The 18,066-nt window shown below is 50.4% G+C and overlaps 1 protein-coding gene across 2 annotated transcripts in view; it reads left to right on the forward strand.

Annotated features, from left to right (window-relative positions):
* Positions 1 to 13,547: 13,547 nt before the first annotated feature.
* The window catches only part of KCNIP1 (potassium voltage-gated channel interacting protein 1), a gene marked incomplete at both ends in the record, with an annotated part of 352,163 nt that continues 347,644 nt past the window's right edge, over positions 13,548 to 18,066 (forward strand). For both annotated transcript variants that reach the window (XM_079701790.1, XM_079701791.1), the window contains one exon: positions 13,548 to 13,635. In XM_079701790.1, coding sequence (XP_079557916.1) covers positions 13,548 to 13,635 — 88 coding nt within the window. The remainder of the gene's footprint in view (positions 13,636 to 18,066) is intronic.

Raw genomic sequence — 18,066 nt, forward strand, 5'->3', positions numbered from 1 at the left:
ATCCTTGGGCAACTCAGCTCATCACCTCTTGGGTGCCTGGGGTCACCAGCTTTGGAAGTGTCAGATGCAGAAAAGGACGGCTGAAGACTTGCCTTGTCCTCCTCACAGAGTGACCCAAGCCAGTACATTGTTGTTTGCAGAGTGTCAGATCCAGAAGGACTCTAAGCAAGCAATTTCTGAGCGTGAGAACAAAGATGCCTGGGCTTCAAAATCTGGTTCCACCACCACTTACCAGCAAGACAACTTCGGACATGTTGCAGCACCTCTCTGTGCTTCAGCTTCCTCAACTGTAAAAATAAGACAATAACAGAACCATCTTCCTGGGAGGATAACTTACGATTACATGGGACACATGCACACTAATGCACATGTACGCCCATGCATGCGCATACACAAACGTGTGTGCGTGAACACACGGTACCTCACAAAGTGCCGGGCACGTGCGAACTGCGAATTAACTGCTGTTGCTGGAGGCTTACTACACACTAAGCACAGTGCTGAGTGCCATAGCTGGATTTTCTCACCAAATCCTCACCACCTGGTAAATAGGTTTTTGTCCCATTTTACAGAGGAGGGAACTGAGACTCAAAGAGATGAAGTAACTGGTGCCAGGTTAAAGAAGCAATAAGGTTGGAGCCATTGGTTTATTCATAAAATATTGACTGCTCTGTGTGTGCCAGGCTCTATTCAAGGCATGGGGGATTTTGTGGAAAACAAGGTAGACAAGGTTCCTGGTCCCTTGGCAATCACGTCTATTTGGGGGAGATTTGGAGACTGACTCTAAATTGTCTGACTCCAGAGCCCACGTGTCTGCCCACCATTCATACTGCCTTCTTCATAGGCGATGGGTCTTATGATCATCGTCAAGCACATGGCCAAGCCTCTCCCATCTCCTGTCGCTGTGTCTGGGTCCTGGGACTCTGTACTTCGAGCAGAGTGGGACTTGCTGAGAAGAGCTCTGATCCTGGGATGGGGAAGCAGGTTGAGGGTAGAATACAGACCACCAGGTTCCGAGTGAGGGTTGGAGGGTCTCAAAAACTGTGAGTAGAAACAGCACTCATTTTACAGTCAGACCTAGCCTTTGCTGCCTGTTATTCCTGGAAACGTTGTCCAAAGTGCGTTGAGATCTCCCCATCACTAGGAAGGATACCTGCTCCTCCACCAAGTCCCCTGACCTACATCTTCTCAGGATAAGAAGGGCGGTCACCCCTAGCCAGGTGGGCTGCAGGTCGGGGAGCAGGAACTTGGGCTCCCTCTAGTGAGACAGTGGGGGACTTGCATTCTAGGTGCAGAACAGCCTCTCTGTAGGACTTCCTCCCTGTCAAGAAGATGGTGGGGTTGAGAGAGTCCTGGTCAAAAATAGCCCCTCCTGTGGCTGCCAAGGACGGCAACAACTCCCTGGCAGAGCTGTCAGGAATGCTCGCTCTTCTGAGGTCCTTGCCTCTGCACCTAAACTTCCCCCAGCTGTGCACACGCAGATCCCTGGGTTCTGGCCCCAGGTAGCTCCCTCAGCCTCCGCACCATACTCTTAGCCACACCAAACAAGCACTGCTTCCCCTGCTGGGCCCGTTGGGCTGGGCTTGCCCCTGGCCGCTTCCTGCTCACCCCACTGCTCCCTACCAACTGAGGGTGGGCCATGACACAGATTGGCCCTGAGCCCCATTTCCAGGCTCAGCTTTGCCTCCTGGAAGCCACCCCATAGTATTTTTGGAGTCACTTAACATCCTAACGATTAGCAAACTCTTGCAACCGGATGCCTGGGCTCTGCTGAGTCAGCAGAGGTCCCAACAGCAGTGGAGAACAGACCGTGGGCAGTGTCACTTCGAATGAGTCTCGTGACCTCTCAGGGCTGCAGTCTCCTTGTCTGAAAACTGAAACAAAAGGCTGAGGTTAAAAGGGACAAAATATGGGAAAGCACTTTGGAAAGTATAATGCACAAGCCGCTGTTAGTATTTCTATTATGTTTGAAACCGGGAAATCAGCTGAGATGCCTTATCCTTTAGGATTCCAATGGCTTTTCTTGGATGTCCCCCCACCACGACCATGTAGAGGGCCCCTTCCATTCTCAGTCTCTCTGCTATTATGTAGATGTGGGGGGGAGTGTACGGAGGGCAGGGTATTCCCAGTCACCTGGACTTCTGAGCACCTGTTAACACTGAATTAGGCCAGCTTAGGGACCTGCTTGGTTTCATAGGTACCCTGATTCCATTCCACATCAAATCCATCTGAATTTGTAATTCAATCCCTTCTCCTAATTTTCACTTTAAAAATCTGACAAATCCTTTGTATGTAGCCAACTTCATGGGAAGTTTGGGGAGACAGACGGAGCTTACCTCACGGCCACACAGACAACTTAAAGGTGAGTTTCGACATCTCCCTAAGCATCCCTTGGTTATTCCCAATACCTGGAGGCCAGCCTCCATCTCCACTTTCCTAAGCCCTCTTCAGCTCTCTCCCATCCCAAATTCCTACCACAGAGAAGTTTAGGTCTTTCTTTCTTCAAGGACCCACACCTCTATCTACAAAGGCCATCCCTTCCCTGAGAGGAGCTTAGGTGTCAGTTGAGGGGATAATCACTTCTTTCTCTCCACTACAATTTAATTGATCTCTGGACTCCCCATCATGTGGGTAAGAGATAGGAAAGAAGGAGGGCTGATGGGATGCTACCGCAGGGGCAGAGAGTGAGGATGTCGCAGAGAGGAGCTCCAAGGCTGCACAGAGTTCTGCCCCATAGTTATTTTGGAGGGGGTCTTAGCCCCTCAAGTCAGCGAATCAAACTCAAGCATTTTCTCCTCTACACGGCAGAGTCTTAATAAAGGTTTGTCCTGAGCTGACCTAGTTCACTAACATATTAAGGAAGGCAGGACCCATACGCTTTCCAACCGAAGCTGAAGCCACAGGAGCAAAAGGGCCCTGGAAACGCCTCCAGGCCCATTGTGTCTGGTCCTTTGTCCTCCTGCTCTGGAACCTCTGAAGCCCAAGGACACCCAGCTCTCAGACTCGTGGCCAGAGACAGAGACAAGAGATGTGACTGAAACTTGTGAGTAAGGAGGAGAGACGCACAGTCATTCCAGACTCCAGATAATTCCATGTGGGATCAGCACACCCTGGAGGGGCGGCCGTGGGTCTCAGGTTCTTCATCTGAAGAACCTGAGTGGGGGCTTCCCTGGTGGCGCAGTGGTTGAGAGTCCGCCTGCCGATGCAGGGGACGCAGGTTCGTGCCCCGGTCCGGGAAGATCCTACATGCCGCAGAGCGGCTGGGCCCGTGAGCCTTGGCCGCTGAGCCTGCGCGTCCGGAGCCTGTGCTCCGCAACGGGAGAGGCCACAACAGTGAGAGGCCCGCGTACCGCCAAAAAAAAATCCAAAAAAGGAACCTGAGTGGTCAACATCATAACAAGTGGTCAACATCATAACAATAACAACAGCAGCAACTGCAAATAATAATAGCAGCCCTTATTTGAACGCTTATTATGTGCCACGTCCTTACACACATTTATCATTGAGTACGGTAATCATATGATGTAACTACCCTCATTTTACAGAGTGAGGAACGGAAGAACTGAGGCTTAAGAGGTTTCGTTTGTCTAGAGGTGACATAGCAAGAGGTGTAGGAACTGGGCTTTTAACCATCACATGGCCCTGCCTTCTAACCAGTATACCATTTAACACTTGTATCAATTCTCAACTTAGAAATGAGCTTCTCAGGTATTATCTTATTTCCCCCTCACCTCGATATACCCAACCTGGAAGCTGTGTTACAACCACATCACAGACAAGGAAACGAGGCTTAGACAAATGACAAGGTTCGTCTGCCTCTCCTTTGCTCACTGGAATTCGAGGGCGATGCCAAGGTAAAAGGTATTGACATTCTGCAGTGGAAAGATAACCTGGTGGGGGGGAGTGTATATTAAAGGGGTGAGCCTCTCCCTCCCCATCATGAGCAAGCTTACGGACTAGATGGAGAAAAACAACACAAACCACCCAAAAAGCTTTCACATCCCCTTTGGTATGCCATTGCTTCCTGCCCTTCTGGGAACATGCCAGCTTGGCGCTGAGCTTGAATTCCTCTAAGAGTTGAGTTGGTTTCACTATTTGAGGCTCTGGGCACAGTGACAAGGGCGGGTTTTCTCGGATGTGCCGTGAGCATTACACCAGAGTTTGGGAAATAGCCCCTACTCAGCACTGCACCGATGCAAATGCCCCAGTGTCTCCCTCCTGCCTACTAGCCACCCAGGACTCTGCCAGCCCCACTGGGCGCTGATGTAATTACCAATATGAGGATGAATATTTAAAGGGACTTTTATTTAACCGGTAAGTGCCTCCTCTCCAAGTTCCCTCCGTCACTGCCTCTAGATGGATTTCTAGAAGGATTGTTCTGACTTAGACCTGGAGCTGCCTGTGGTTTGGCCTTGGTCATGTGACCATTCTCCCTGCTTTCTTGGTGGGTGGCCTTAAAGGTAGAAGGGACTAGTCAGTCTGGCCTGGCTGTGAATGTCAGGGTCAGCCCTTCTATTCTCCATGACCGGATCTGGGGAAACAGGACTGTGTCTGGTACAGAGAAAGGGAGACAACCATAGAAGCAAAGGGGACCGGCCACCCATGACGATTACCTCTTTACTATTTCTTACACCCGCCTTGGTACCACAAGGGATTTGGGTCATTTGTGACAATATATGTAGTAAAATATAAAATGCAAGTGACCCCAAATCTGAAGACAGTGTAGAATTTGGGTTAAAAACGCAGGCTCTCCACTCTCATTGTCATTGCTGTGGGAGAGGCCGCCTCTCTATCTGTGCAGGGGTCTCTAGAGTGACCCAGGACTGTTGTGATTTTAGCAACTGAAAGTAGCTGCATCCCTGGAAGCTCCTCAGTCCTGGGAAACCAGGACAGTTGGTCACCCTGCCCGTTGAACACCAGAATCAATTCTGACAGTTGGGAGGTCTTATCCCCATTTTAAAGATAAGGAAATAGAGGCTCAGGAAGCTGGAATACCTGGCTTATGGGCACACACCTAATGAGTGGTTATGGTGGCAACTTAAGTTGAAGTCTCACGGGCTCCAAAACCCACGTTATCCATGGTGCTCTAAATCAGGCAAGATCCCGACCAGAGCAAAATTTCAAGCCTGTTTTGGTGAATTTATTCAAAAGAGCTTGGTGGCTGGAGGAACCCAGCTTGTATCCATGAACGGTGGGGAGGTGGGCATTCTTCCTTGGGCTGCCCTTGGCACTGGGGATGGAGCAGAAGAAAACAGACCTGCTCCCATTGTCTGGGAGCTTGCAGACTGGGGGGACAGATATCAGGCAGACACATATATATAATAGAGGCAGGGAAGGCCAAATGCCCTGAAGAAAGATTCACGCACACACACCTGTCCCCGCCGGGTAAGGGAATCAGCGGTCAGAGGGGCGCTTTCCCGATGGAGTTGTTGGAGGGACCTCTCTGCGGAGGTGACATGTGAGCAAAAACCTGAATAAGGTGAGAACAACTTTGTGTGAGTAACGTTCCAGGCCGAAGAAGCGCAGTGCAAAGGCTCTGAGTCCAGAACATGCTTGGCCTGTGTGAGGAACAGCCAGGGGGCCCGTGAGGCTGGAAGGGAGTGAGCGAGGCAGAGGCTGCCAGGACCTTAACCCAGAGCCTTGCAGGGAGGCTGCTGGAGGGTTCAGGACAGGAGAAAGACAGGACTGTGAGCTGCAGGTGACAGAGATCAGCCCCTGCCCCCCACCACAGTCTCAGCCACTGCAGCCATGTCCTCACGGGCCCCAGGGCTGTGGTCTCCTCTGGCCAGGTGGCTCAGGGTCAGGGCCACCGAAGTGGGAGATGAGGGTGGGGTGATGAGAAGTGCCTTTCCCTGTGTCCCTGGTTGAGTGACTCAGCTCCCTTGGTCTGCCTTCCTCCTTGTCTCAGCATCACTCCAGGGTCAGAGTCCTTTGTCTAGGCATCAAAGTTCTCAAGAAGCTCTGCATGCCCAGCACAGTGCTGGGATCTGAGGGAGCATGGAGTCCGTGTCAGGCCTGGGATAGAAATGTGAACAAAACAGACACACTCTCCCTGTTCTCCGGGCAGCTTACATGCAGGGAGAGAGGCTGTCATTAAACCAACAGACACACAAAGGGGTCCATATTTATATGCGAATCAATACAATTGTGTATCCTAGGTGAGATGAAGTTGAAGAGATAAACAGTGGTGGGGATCACAAGGGCCTTGAAAACACTGCCAAGCAGTGTGGGTGTGATTTTGAAGGCAATGGGGAGTCATTAATGGAGTGTAAATGAGGGGCTGACTAAGCAGATCCACTGTGAGAAATGGGCCAATCAGAGAGGTACTAAGGAAGCAGAAGTGACAAGAGTGGGTGGTAGCTTGGATGGAACTAATGATGGCATAGAAAGAGGGGAAACTTGGGTAGTTTTCCCCCAAAATGGATGTCCACCAGGAACCTCAGAATGTGACCTTATTTGGAAATAGGGTCTTTGCAGTTGCAATTAGTTAAATTAAGTTGAGGTCATAGTGGACTGGGACCATTGTCCAATGACTATTGTCCTTATAAGAAGAGAAAGCAGAGACACAGGAAGAAGTCCACGTGAAGATCAAGGCAAGGTTGAGAGGGATGTATCTACAAGCCATGGAATGCCCAGGATTGTTGGCAATCACTGGAAGCTAGGAGAGAGGCAAGGAGCAGATTCCCCCCTGAGCCTCCAGAAGGAACCAACCCTACCAACACATTGATATCAAACTTCTGGGCTCCAGAACTAAACTTTAGTGAGTGACTAAACTTCTGTTGTTTTAAGCCACCCAGTAGGAGGTAATTTGTTATAGCAGCCACAGCAAACTAATACCGAGGGGAAAGAGGATGAGGGAGAAATCAAGAATGACTCCCAGTTTTGTGACCTGGGTATCCTGGGAGGCTATGATGTGGTTTGCTGAGCTAAAGAATATGGGAAAAGCCATCTGGGCTATTTGCAAAGAGCAGGGCCCTGCAGACCCAGAAACAGGACAGGTATATTTTGATGGGAACATAAGAATTAAAGAAGAATCCAGAATCACTTGTATCTAGGAATTGGGGCCCCAGCCCTAAAATGTGCATTTTGTGAGGCTGTGTCCTGCTTTCAGGGCCTCTGGGACGCAGTGGTAAGACACAAGGAGCCTGACTTATAGGGCTTTCTGTTGGTCAGCCTGGGGCAGCCAGACCACACCTGTGACCTTTGGTATCCAGCTGAAGCTGGCTCTTCTCTTTCCACGCTTACATAACACAGGGGGTCCGAGTCCAGTTCTGAGCATAGTACACAAGGGTGGGGGTCAGGAGAAGACAGCACTGGGCCGGACGTGTCGATGGGTAGCAATGGGGTAGCATCTGGGGCCACCAGACGGGGAAGGGGAGGTTTCAAGGACCCCCTTGGTCTCTCCCCATCTTTTCCCTGGAAGCCTCTGCAGCTGCACAATGCCCCCTCTCGCCAGTTGCATAGCAAAACCGTGGTTCCTCCAGCTCCGAGCCAGGCCCTGCAGACGTGCTGACACAGCTGAGGGCAAAGGGCATCAAGACCCCAACATGAGGTGCCCCGCCCTCAACACAAATGAGCCTGAGCAACTCCAGCCAACAGCGCGCATGAATCTCCATCAGCTCTTAGGCATCATTTCTCATAATGATAATGGGGAGAGGACACGGAGCCCCACTGAGAACATGGAGGCCCTAAAGCAAGGTGAATCCCTCTCTGAGGACCACACTTGCACGGAATGGATTTTTCTGAGATTCAGAGGGAAAAAAACACAACTGATTTAATTCTGAGGAAATTGCCTTTTTTACCCACCTGTGTAAGCCTGTATTTAAATGCTAATATTTTTGGCCTGCTGGGATGCCACATTTATTTTCTTCCTAAGCAGCAACAAAAATCATTTATTTATGAGAATTCTAGCTCCAACCCTCTCTCCTGAGTTCCTTACTTTCATTTCCATCAACGAGCTAGACTTTTCTCTCCCTAAGACAAATGGAATCTGTAACCATTTCATTCCCCAGACCTGATCCTCTTTGTACCCTTCCTGTTTCTGTTTCTAGGAATGCTGGTGGCTTTTGACTCCCTCCCATCCCTGAGACTTTCCTCTGATCAGTCACCAGTCCCACTGACTCCACCTCCTCCCCTGGAGTGTATCACCAAGTCGGCCTGAGCCTCCACTTCCCCATCTGTAAAATGGGTACAATTAAATCATAATACCAACCTCATGAGTTTGTGACAAGACCCAGATAATCCAAATACAACCCCCAGCACAGAGTAACAAGTCATGGTGATTATAATGATCCTGACCCCCATGGAATCTGCCCTTTTCCTCTTGGAGGTTGTTCTATTATGAGCTGTTCAGTGAGCTCTGAGAAGACTCAGTCCTTCTGATCAGAAAAACACACACTGGTCACTATTTGCATCGGAGTATTTTCACGCTCTGAAATTTTCTACCTTATAAATTTGTTTGTTTATGGTCTGAGCACCCCTCCCCCACTCCACCTGGAAAATGCAATTTCCGCAAGGGAAGGGATTTTGTCTTTTTGGCTGGCGCATCCCCAGTGCCTGGCACATAGTGGGATTCTAGAATTGTAGAAGGGAAGACACCTAGACTGTACCGGTTATTAAGCTACTGACCCCCAGCTTCAAGGGCTCCCTTCCCTGTCCTGATCTGTGATGCTGGGCTGGGACTCTGCAAGCCACATCTCTGCTTTGCTGGCAGTGCCAGGACAGGCTGTGCCATGGCGGAGAGGGAGGCTGCAGGCTGGAGAGGGGGCCTTGTCCCTTCCAGGCAGCTTCCTGCTCCTGCCCGTGTCCCCACGGCCACAGTGCTATAGCCTAGCAGTGGCGGCAGCTTCCAGTTTCTGATATATACTTTTTTGAACTCCCAGAATCAACCTCATAGCTCTGCCTCAGAGATGCTAGCACCAGCCAGCCAGCACCCCCTCCTCAAAGGTCTGAGTCTCACTGTCACAGAGTCTCTCCTCCAGGCTTCTAGGTCCTGAGGACCCCAGTTCTTTATGTTGTCACCCCTACCCCCAGCCCCAGAACTAGAGCAGGCAGCTGCTTCCTGCAGTTACCACCTCTGTGATGCCTCACTGTCCCCCTTTGCCTTTCCGGTCCTCCAATACCTGCTTAACACGTCCTTATATGAAATTCTCTCTGTTAAAATAGCTGGTGTGGCTTGTGTCTCCTGGCTGCTCTGTGACTGAATCTGTGCCTACTCTTCACCTCCCTCCCATCCCCACAGCAATGGCCGTGGAGGGAATTCCCTCCAGGATAAATGTCTCCATTCTCTCTCCACGACGTTTTAGGGATGGGGAGTTTATGATTTTAAGGGACAGCTACTTTTTTCTTTTAATAGCGAGGCAAAACGCGTCTCCCTCACACTGCCAGTGGCTTTAATTTTGAACCCTGATGAGATAGATACTAAATAAGTTTCCATGAATTTTCAAGTCAAATGTCAAATGGTCTTGACTCAAGATGGCTGTGTGACCATCAACAAGTTACTTTCCTTCTCTGAGTCTTTCCTCACCTATAGAGTTGGTAACATAATAGTACCTGCCTCACAGAGTTATAAGGATTGGATCTGGGCAAAGTGAGTATTTAGAGCAGTCACCTGCACGTAGAAGGCATTCAATGAATCCTGCTGTCATCTTTATCATTGTGAGGACAGCCTATCCACCCTCTAAAGAATATCATGTTTGTCCTGTCTTAGCCTTGCACTCAGAGAGGTCAGTGCACTTTCCTGGGCCCAGACGCCATCTGGAGCCCCCATTTGCCTCTCCTCCTCCCCCCCCGAACTAGTTTGTGAAGATTCCCATAAACAGTTTCAGGTGGAGAGATAACTGTCTTCCCAAGTTCCTTTGGCTAACGCACACTGGTACAAGGAGGCTGACTAATTATAAGCCTGCTGACGGTTTAATTTCCCTGGAGCCCCCTGAATATCGTGTGGCCTCTTCTGTTCTTTGTTTTCAGAATACCGTGTTTCTTGAGCAGAGAAGGATCCTCTCCTATACTCTCCTATCATGAATTTAATATAGGCACAACCTGCCTTCCTTCGCTGGGAATTTTCTTGGCACACTAAACACCTTGCCCACATTCCTGGGGGTTTTGCTGTGTGATATTTTGGATGCTGTCGACCCTCTCTGGGCCTGAGTCATTTATTTAAGATTGAGAGTTCAGATACTTGATGCCTTGCTGTGTTCAGAGGAGGATCTGAAATGCTTAGTGTTTGGGTTACTACTAGGGGAGATTAAAACTTGGAGCCTGGCTCCACGATTTCCAGTGACCATGAAGCTTCACCTACACAGCATGAATTCTTTTAGGGGACGGGGCAGGAGTGGTGGCACCAACAAAAACAGTGGCAGTAGTAGGAGCAGCAGTAATGACCTTTGCCCCTGACAAAGTGGTTTACTATGCCAGAAGCTAAATTAATCACACTGGTTTCATTTAAATCTCCCCCAAACTTTAGGAGGTAAGAATTGTTCTTCCCATTTTACAGATGAAAAAACTGAGGCTCTTTGGCTTGCTCCAACAATTGCTAAATTGCAGACCTTAGGATCTCAGGTCTGTCGTTGGCTTTTGTACTTGCTGTTCCTCAGCCCTAACAGTTATTACCTCAGGGAGCTGTATGGCTGGTTTGGAATCTCTGCTTAAGTGTCATTTTAATAGAGAGAAGACTCCCTCGATAACCCTATAAAATAGGAGCTCCTGTCACTCTTATCCACTTAGTCAGCTTTCTTTTTCTTCGAAGCACAATCGATATATGCACATATTGCTTGACTGCGTCTGTCCTTCCACCACATGAATGTGAACTTGACAAGCACAGGACTTTTTCTGTTTTGTCCATCACTGTATATTCAGTGGCTGGAGCATAGGTCATGGTAACAGTGTTTTCAGCATATACGGGTGTAGAATGAATGAGTGATTAAATACCAGGTGGTATTTAATGGTCTTAACCATAATCTGTCTTGCTTGGAGGAGTTATGAGATACTTGTTTGTAAGATTGGCCCGATCCTTCAAACAGTAGGTGCCGTTGTTTCTTTACCCCTGTGTGTTCAAATGTTGGGATTCCAGATTCCTGAGCTGGAGCCCAAATACGAATCCCCTCCGGACATCTCTCGTCATCCCCAAATAGACGCTGCTGACAGCCTTCCAGAAGTTCCTCCTCCAGCAATATTCCTGGCCAGGTTTCCAGCCGAAAGACCAAGTTCAGGGTCAGCTCACGTCACTAACATCACAGCCTTTGTTTTTTTTTTGGCTTCTCAATTTTCAGTGTCCTTCCCTTGTGTGGGATGGAAGAGAGAAGCAACTGGGTGTAGCTGAGGGTTCCATGTCCTACGAAGTGTATTCTCCATTCAGAGGGCAGTACTCTCCTTGGCAAAGCATTCAGGTGGGTACCACATGCTCTTTTAATCTTTCTCTAATCTTTCTCCTCCTCCCTGGTGCCCAGGTAGTGCTGCCCTTGGCCGGCTGCTTGCCTACCCGGTGATGTTTCACACCCCAGTTCTTTCCTCTTTCCTCTCCACCTCTACCTGCCCTGCGTCTCCATCCCACTAAGATTCTGCAAATTGAGCAAAGTTCATTGGATAAACGATTCTTGACAAGGGCTTCACATCTGATGATGAGTTCACTCCACCATTAGGTCCAGGAGGGCACCGACCATGTCTGTCTAGTGTGCCCGGCTCAGCATTTTCTACATCCGGGGCCCTCAGTGCTTCCTGCACCCAGCCTGCTCAGCCCTTTTCTACAGACTGTGAGCTCAGTAAGCACTGGATATATGAGCAAGTGTACAAAAGAACAAGTGCCATTAACATTCCCAGATACCATATGCATTTTAACTGGGACCTTCAATACCGTAAGACAAAGAGTGAATAACATGGCAGTTTCAAACCTTAAGACATCAAACGTAATGGGGTATTTTCCTCCAGGGCTCCTTTCTGTTGTATGTGTTGTGACTCATACCATGCCGGTGAGTCAGGGAGTGCAGGCCGCTTTAGGGCTTGGAGAAAGGCTCTGTGCTAGTGGGCTGTCTCCAGGGTCTGTTCGTGGAATTGAAATTTGTTGGTGACCTGAGGGCTGAGGTTCGTTTCAAGATTCATTTCCACATGACTCGCAGAAGATGGGGAAGAAGCTAGACACGGAGCATGAGTCCTGGCATATGTGGCATTTTATCAACGGGTGGTCTCCCTTCTCTGGCTCTTAAGCAATCTGGTGCTCTCAAACATCCCAGAGAAACAGATAATAGACAAGCCGATGGAGAGAAAGAGAAAGACATTCCCAGGGCATGGCTTAGTTCAATGCCAGGTGGATTTCATATCTGCTGTTCAAATGGAACCACAGTGCATTGGTGGGTGGTACCCATGGTGATGGCCCACGGGGACCCTTTAAATCACCAGGGAAAGTAAAGTGGGGATGTCATGGGGGAGGTTCACGGCCGTGTGTAGAGGGTGGGATGAGATGTCTCCCTGACGTTCCATGCAACCCACACAGTCTATGGTACTGAACAGCAGCCAGACTTTTTATTAAGCAATAGTTGGGGTTCACGTTTGCATACTACCATGCAGTTTTACTTCTAAGAGTATTGTACTGTAGTCAGATTGTTTGAATTTCTGTCATTCCTTTATGGCATCTCCGAGGAGTACTTTCTTCATCAAGAAAAGCCCTAATTGCACTCCTCTGCTATCCTGATGAGAGAGCACAGACTCTTAGCTGCTCTGTAGGGTGGGAGCTGGAGCTGAACAGCCGACTTTGAGTGGGTGTGTGTTGGGGTGGAGGGCGGGGCACCTGGAGCCAGGAAGCAGCAGAGTCACTGACTTTCCGAATCAACGGAGGCAGACAGCCTCTGCTGCTGGTGCCAGGGAGCCGCACAAGCCAGCTCCCCCAGGGCTCCCCACTCAGCCCAACTTCTCCGTGATGCAAACCAGGCCGCTCAGAAGCTGCCTGCAAACTCACCACTGAGCGCAAAGCAGTGGTCTCCTGCTCTGGAGGGAAGTCCTCCCAGATCCCAATCAAGGCACGGCACAGAAAATTGATCTATTAGATTAACCAGGAAGGAAAGAGCGGGAGAGCGAACCGGGAGGCTGTGGAGTGGAGTGTTTTTGCGTAGCAGTCCCCTCCCTTCTGACTCGAGTATTAATTGCTACATTACCACTGCCATGTAAGAAAGACAGTCAGCAAAGCCTGGGAAAGCTCCAGCTTCTCCCTCCCTGCGCTGCTCAGCTTCACCCTCCTCCTCCGTCCCCTCAGAGCGCCCTGTGCCCTGGCAGTGCGGCCCCAGCCCTGACATCCTGAGATCCTCCTGTGGTGAGGACTTGGGTGGACAGCGGGAGTGGGTGGAGGGAGGGAGGAAGGAAGGGAGCAGATATCGTGCCCTGCAGGCTCTCTGGATGCAGAAGCCGGACTCACTGCAGAGGCAGCTGTGCTGTTCCCGTAGCTTCTGGGGTGCGTCCTTCTCTCAGGGTTCGCCCAGGCAGGCTCCAAGTTCCAGGGGCACGCAAGGTGGGTGCCTTCCCTTCTGGGTGCCGACAACAGAGCCTGCCTTCCCTCTGCCACCATGAGCGGCTGCTCCAAAAGATGCAAGCTTGGGTTCGTGAAATTTGCCCAGACCATCTTTAAGCTCATCACTGGGACCCTCAGCAAAGGTAGGGAGCCTGGCCTTGACCCTCGTTTTCTGTATTGGTGCGGTCTGGCTGGTCGGAGTGCCTTGGTGCGGTTAAGTGTGGCCATTCCCGTGTGCCTGGGTCTCCGAGGAAGCTGGGGAGAAATCGGGGGCTGGATTTCAGGGTTGCTGACAACCTGGGTCCTGGCTCCGAGCCGGCGGGCACCAGGCCAGGGAGCTCAGCCGGCTGTAATTGCCTGGAACTTTGGAAATGGGTTTGGCGATATGTGGCTGATTGGTTACAGGCGGGCAGAGGGACAGAACCCTTCCCAGAGCACTAGAAGCAGCCTAGCATGACTAGAGTTTCAAGAAGTTATCCACGGAGTGTTGTGCCTTGTTGATAAAAGAGAGATTTGATGCTGTGGGCTGTGAGTAACTGCAGAACAGAGAGGCTGGAGGGGGCCAGCAGGAGGTGGCCCGGGACTGGAATCCACCGTGCACTGGTGAATACAGGATCTATATCAGCTCTGGGTCTGATATCAGGAGCCAAGAGCTTCCTCTCATGGGGTTCCAGGGTCTTGCGTTTCTGGGGCTTTGCTCATCATTTCTTTGCTTTTTTTGGATCCCTGTCCCTCTGCATCTCCTACCTATGCCCATTCCCCCAAAACAGGCGTGTCAGGGAGTTTTCAGGTCTGACTGCCTGCGTAGCCCAGAAGGTATGGTTATGGACCAGAACTAGGACTGCATGTGTGCAATTCAGCCCCAGGATGCAGAGGGGAGGCTAACTTCTCAGGGGCGTCCCTGTCTCTGGGGCCCCGTGTTACACTCTGTACCAAGGAGTGTGAGGGACTCAGAGACACTCTGGCAAACTTTCTGGAGATAAAATTTAAAGAGGGAGCAGCAGTATGATGTGGCTGCACTGGCTGAAAAAGTGTCTTTAAATATTCATGCCCTTTGTTCAGGAGGAAAGAGTCTTTGGGGGAGATGCACTGGAAGCGGCAGGCAAGGTGTTTGGGGAAGGAGGGAGGCCCACATACCCTTGATTGGGGATTTTTAAAAATGACAATGAGAGCAGATAATGGCTGTGTATGGCCATCTCTAATGCCCTGGTTCAGGTCCCCGGCTGCCCGGCAGGTCCAGCATGGTGAAATTGTAAGGTGCGTATGGGAGAAGGAATGGTGAGATTTTGCTTATCTCCTTTCTCTGGCCTTGTCATAGCTCCTGTTCTGTCCCCATTGCACTTCTGAAACAGGGCACTACCCCTCCAGGAAGCTCAGGTGGGTTGAATGCCCAATGCTAAGGGTCAGGCTGCCAGGCAGAATTACTAGGGGTTCCAAGTGGGATAGACTGAGGTGAGGCGGAGAGATCAGAGGGCTTAGGGGGTTGTGCAGGGTTCCCCCATTCAATCCTCTCATCAAGGATCCCAGGGTCTCAGGGGGTGATGGGTGACGGGCAGCATCCTATCCCAGTCTCTGCTTCCCAGAAATGCAATGGGAAGAGCTTTGGCCTGAACTTAGGAAACCTAGGTCTCAACTCCAGCTTCCCTCCCTGTGCAAGTCACAGCCTTGCTGAGCCTCGGTTTCCTCATCTGTAAAATGAAGCTAACCTATCTACCTCCCAGCCCCGTTTCAAGGATCCAGGGAAGCTGAGACACGGGATCCCTTTATGGAGTGTGTTGCAGTGACCCCACATGAAGGAGAGGTCAGGGACTGAGATGGGCATGGGTCTGGAGAGGGTGACCAAGGCCATCCCCTCTGCCTGCCCAGGGTCAAAATCTCTTTAACATAGCTGACTGCAGGCAGGTCTGTACACTCCAGGCAGCATCAGAGGGGGAGAGAGATCATAGGAGGACATAATGCCTCAAGAGGGGGTGAGTGTGAGTAGGTGAGGTCAGTCAGGGAGAGAGAGTGTATGCAAAAGGGTGTGTGTGTGTGTGTGTGTGTGTGTGTAAGAGAGAGACAGAGAGATTCAGAGAAAGGGTGGATGGCTACTTGAATAAATGAGGAGGATGATATTTTCGTCTGCATATTTGCCCACAACCATCCACTTGACATTTATTTACTGAGCACCTGCTCTGTGCCACACTCATTAGACACTGGACATATGGATGAATAGGACTCGAGCCCTCCATCAAGAAACGTGCATTCCGGTGGGAGCACAGACCAAAGACACAGACCCCACAGGGACATCACTCTGAGTGCTGCGAAGGAGGGAGGCATGGGGGCCAAAGGGCACAGAGAAGAATAGCCTGAGCAGGTGAAGAGGCTCCTCCAAAAGTGGCATCTAAACTGAGCCGAGCAGGAGGGCCAGGCCGGGCAGTGGAAGGAGGTTGGTGCTCCAGAGGGAGCAGCGTTGGAGCGTCAGCCTTTGCAGAGAAACCAGCCAGTGGGTCAGGACGGCCCCCTCTCTCTGCTCAGAATCCTGGAGACTAAAATCCGTGTGACACAGAAAGGGCTCCACAGGGACCGGTAGTGGGGACCGAGTGGCCACCTGGACTCCTTCCGACCTGCTTCATTACTGAGTTTTCTCAGACTCATGTGAGAGGCGACCCATGGCAGGCATCAGGGCACGATCGTGCCTCCTGGCTCCACCAAGAGTTTACACACCCCTGGCTCTGTGCCAGGCACAGGCTAGGAAGCCAGTCTTCTGCCCAACCCAGGAGTTCAGTAAAGATTTTTAAAATAAATGACCAAGAAAGCAGAGCCAAGCCTAGAGCAGGAGAGTGGAGAGAACAGTCTTTCTAATGTATACACCGGCCCTAGGTGGATTTAGATTACACTCTACACGGACACATGACATTTGCCTAACGATTTCTGGTTTCCATTGTGATTTCACTTATTCATTATTCATCACACTGAGTCCGAGATTTGCAATAATCCAACCTTTAGAAGAAGTATTATTTCTCTTTGCTCCTTTCAGGATTGAGGAATGTAAAGATTCTATAGGACCAGGTACCTCCTGCTGGTCCTGGGGGCAATTTATTGTTCCTTACCTGCCTTGGGAATAACTGGGGAACAGGGAGGGCCCATGACCACCCCCTCTGTGTCCTGCCTGCTCCTGTCCCGGCCACCTCCCCCTGATGCCAGCAATGCCCCGTTCCACTGGTCTCCGCTGCCAGTGGCCCAGATTTCTCATGGAGGTCCTTTTCAGAGATCAGGTCCTCCCCCTTGACTTGGACCTTTTCCTTCAGAGCTCTGATCACAATATGTGATCCATGTCTCTTTTAGGAACATGTTTGCTTAAGGCCGTCTTCCCCACTTGACTGAAGCTCTATGAGGGCAGGGCCCACGCGCATTTTTACTCACCACTGTAGCCGGAGCTACGCATCCAGTGCCCAGCCCAGAGTGCGTGCTCCACCAGTAGCATTAAATGAATGAAGCAGCCCTACGTGGCACCCTGAGATGATGCTTGCAGTAGCCTGAGCTTCTAGGAAGCACCGTGCACACACCTGTCCCAGAGGTGCTCAGTCTATGGTCAGAGGGTGAGCCTCCAGCTAGACAAATCATTCAGAACCGTGCCTGAGCTTCTTAGGGTCTTGGGAAGGGCATTCAAATTGTCAGAAGAGGGGAGGTTGTGTGTGTTTTGGGGGTGGGGGAGTGTCCTAGCACCCTCACTCCTGCCCCTTCAGGTCTACTTTGATTTGTTTCGCATACTGGACTTCTCTGAAATTTAACAAACGAGTTTTAAAAAGGTTAAAAAAAAAAAGTTTGCAAACAAATTATGCAGTGGCAAAGGCAACTGGTTGCCAGACTAGGACATTTTGGCTTCTGTGCATACTGGCTGGGGAGCCTCGTGACAGGTCCCTTACCTCTCTCTGGCCTCAGGTACCTCATCTATAAAATGGAATCGTAAATGGCCTCCTTACGGGACTTAATGAGATTGTGTATGTAAAGCTTCCTGCACTAATAAGGACCTACTGTGTAGCACAGGGAACCCTTCTCCATACTCTGTGATGGCCCACATGGGAAAAGCATCTAAAAAAGAGTGGATATATGTATTTGTACAACTGATTCACTTTGTTGTACAGTGGAAAGTAACACAACATTGTAAGTCAACTATACTCCGATAAAAATTAAAAAACAAAAAAAGATACCCGCATAATAAGTCCTGAGGCAATGCTCCGTGGGGCTGCTACAGTGATTAGCTGGTACTCTCGGGGCTGTGAGCATCTTAAGGCAGAGACTTCTCACTCACTGCTTGTTCCTTGAGCCCCTGACACAGACTCTGAGAGCAGCTTCTTGTCTCTAGCACTTTTGCTGTTTCCCCTCTGCTGAACTTGCTTTCCTATGGCTCCACCCGGTGCTGAGACTGACACACGAGCCACTTCCCACACCTGATTCCCTGATTAGGAGTTAGGAGGGTGACTCCCAGAGCCAGGCCCTCCCCTGCTCTAAAGAAGAACTTACCAGAAGCTCAGCTCCTGCCTTGGATGCCCAGTTACACCGGGCTCTGAGGAATGTGTCTCTTCCTGTGC

Source organism: Hyperoodon ampullatus (genome assembly GCF_949752795.1).
Source record: "Hyperoodon ampullatus genome assembly, chromosome: 4".
In the NCBI taxonomy this organism is placed as follows: Eukaryota; Metazoa; Chordata; class Mammalia; order Artiodactyla; family Ziphiidae; genus Hyperoodon; species Hyperoodon ampullatus.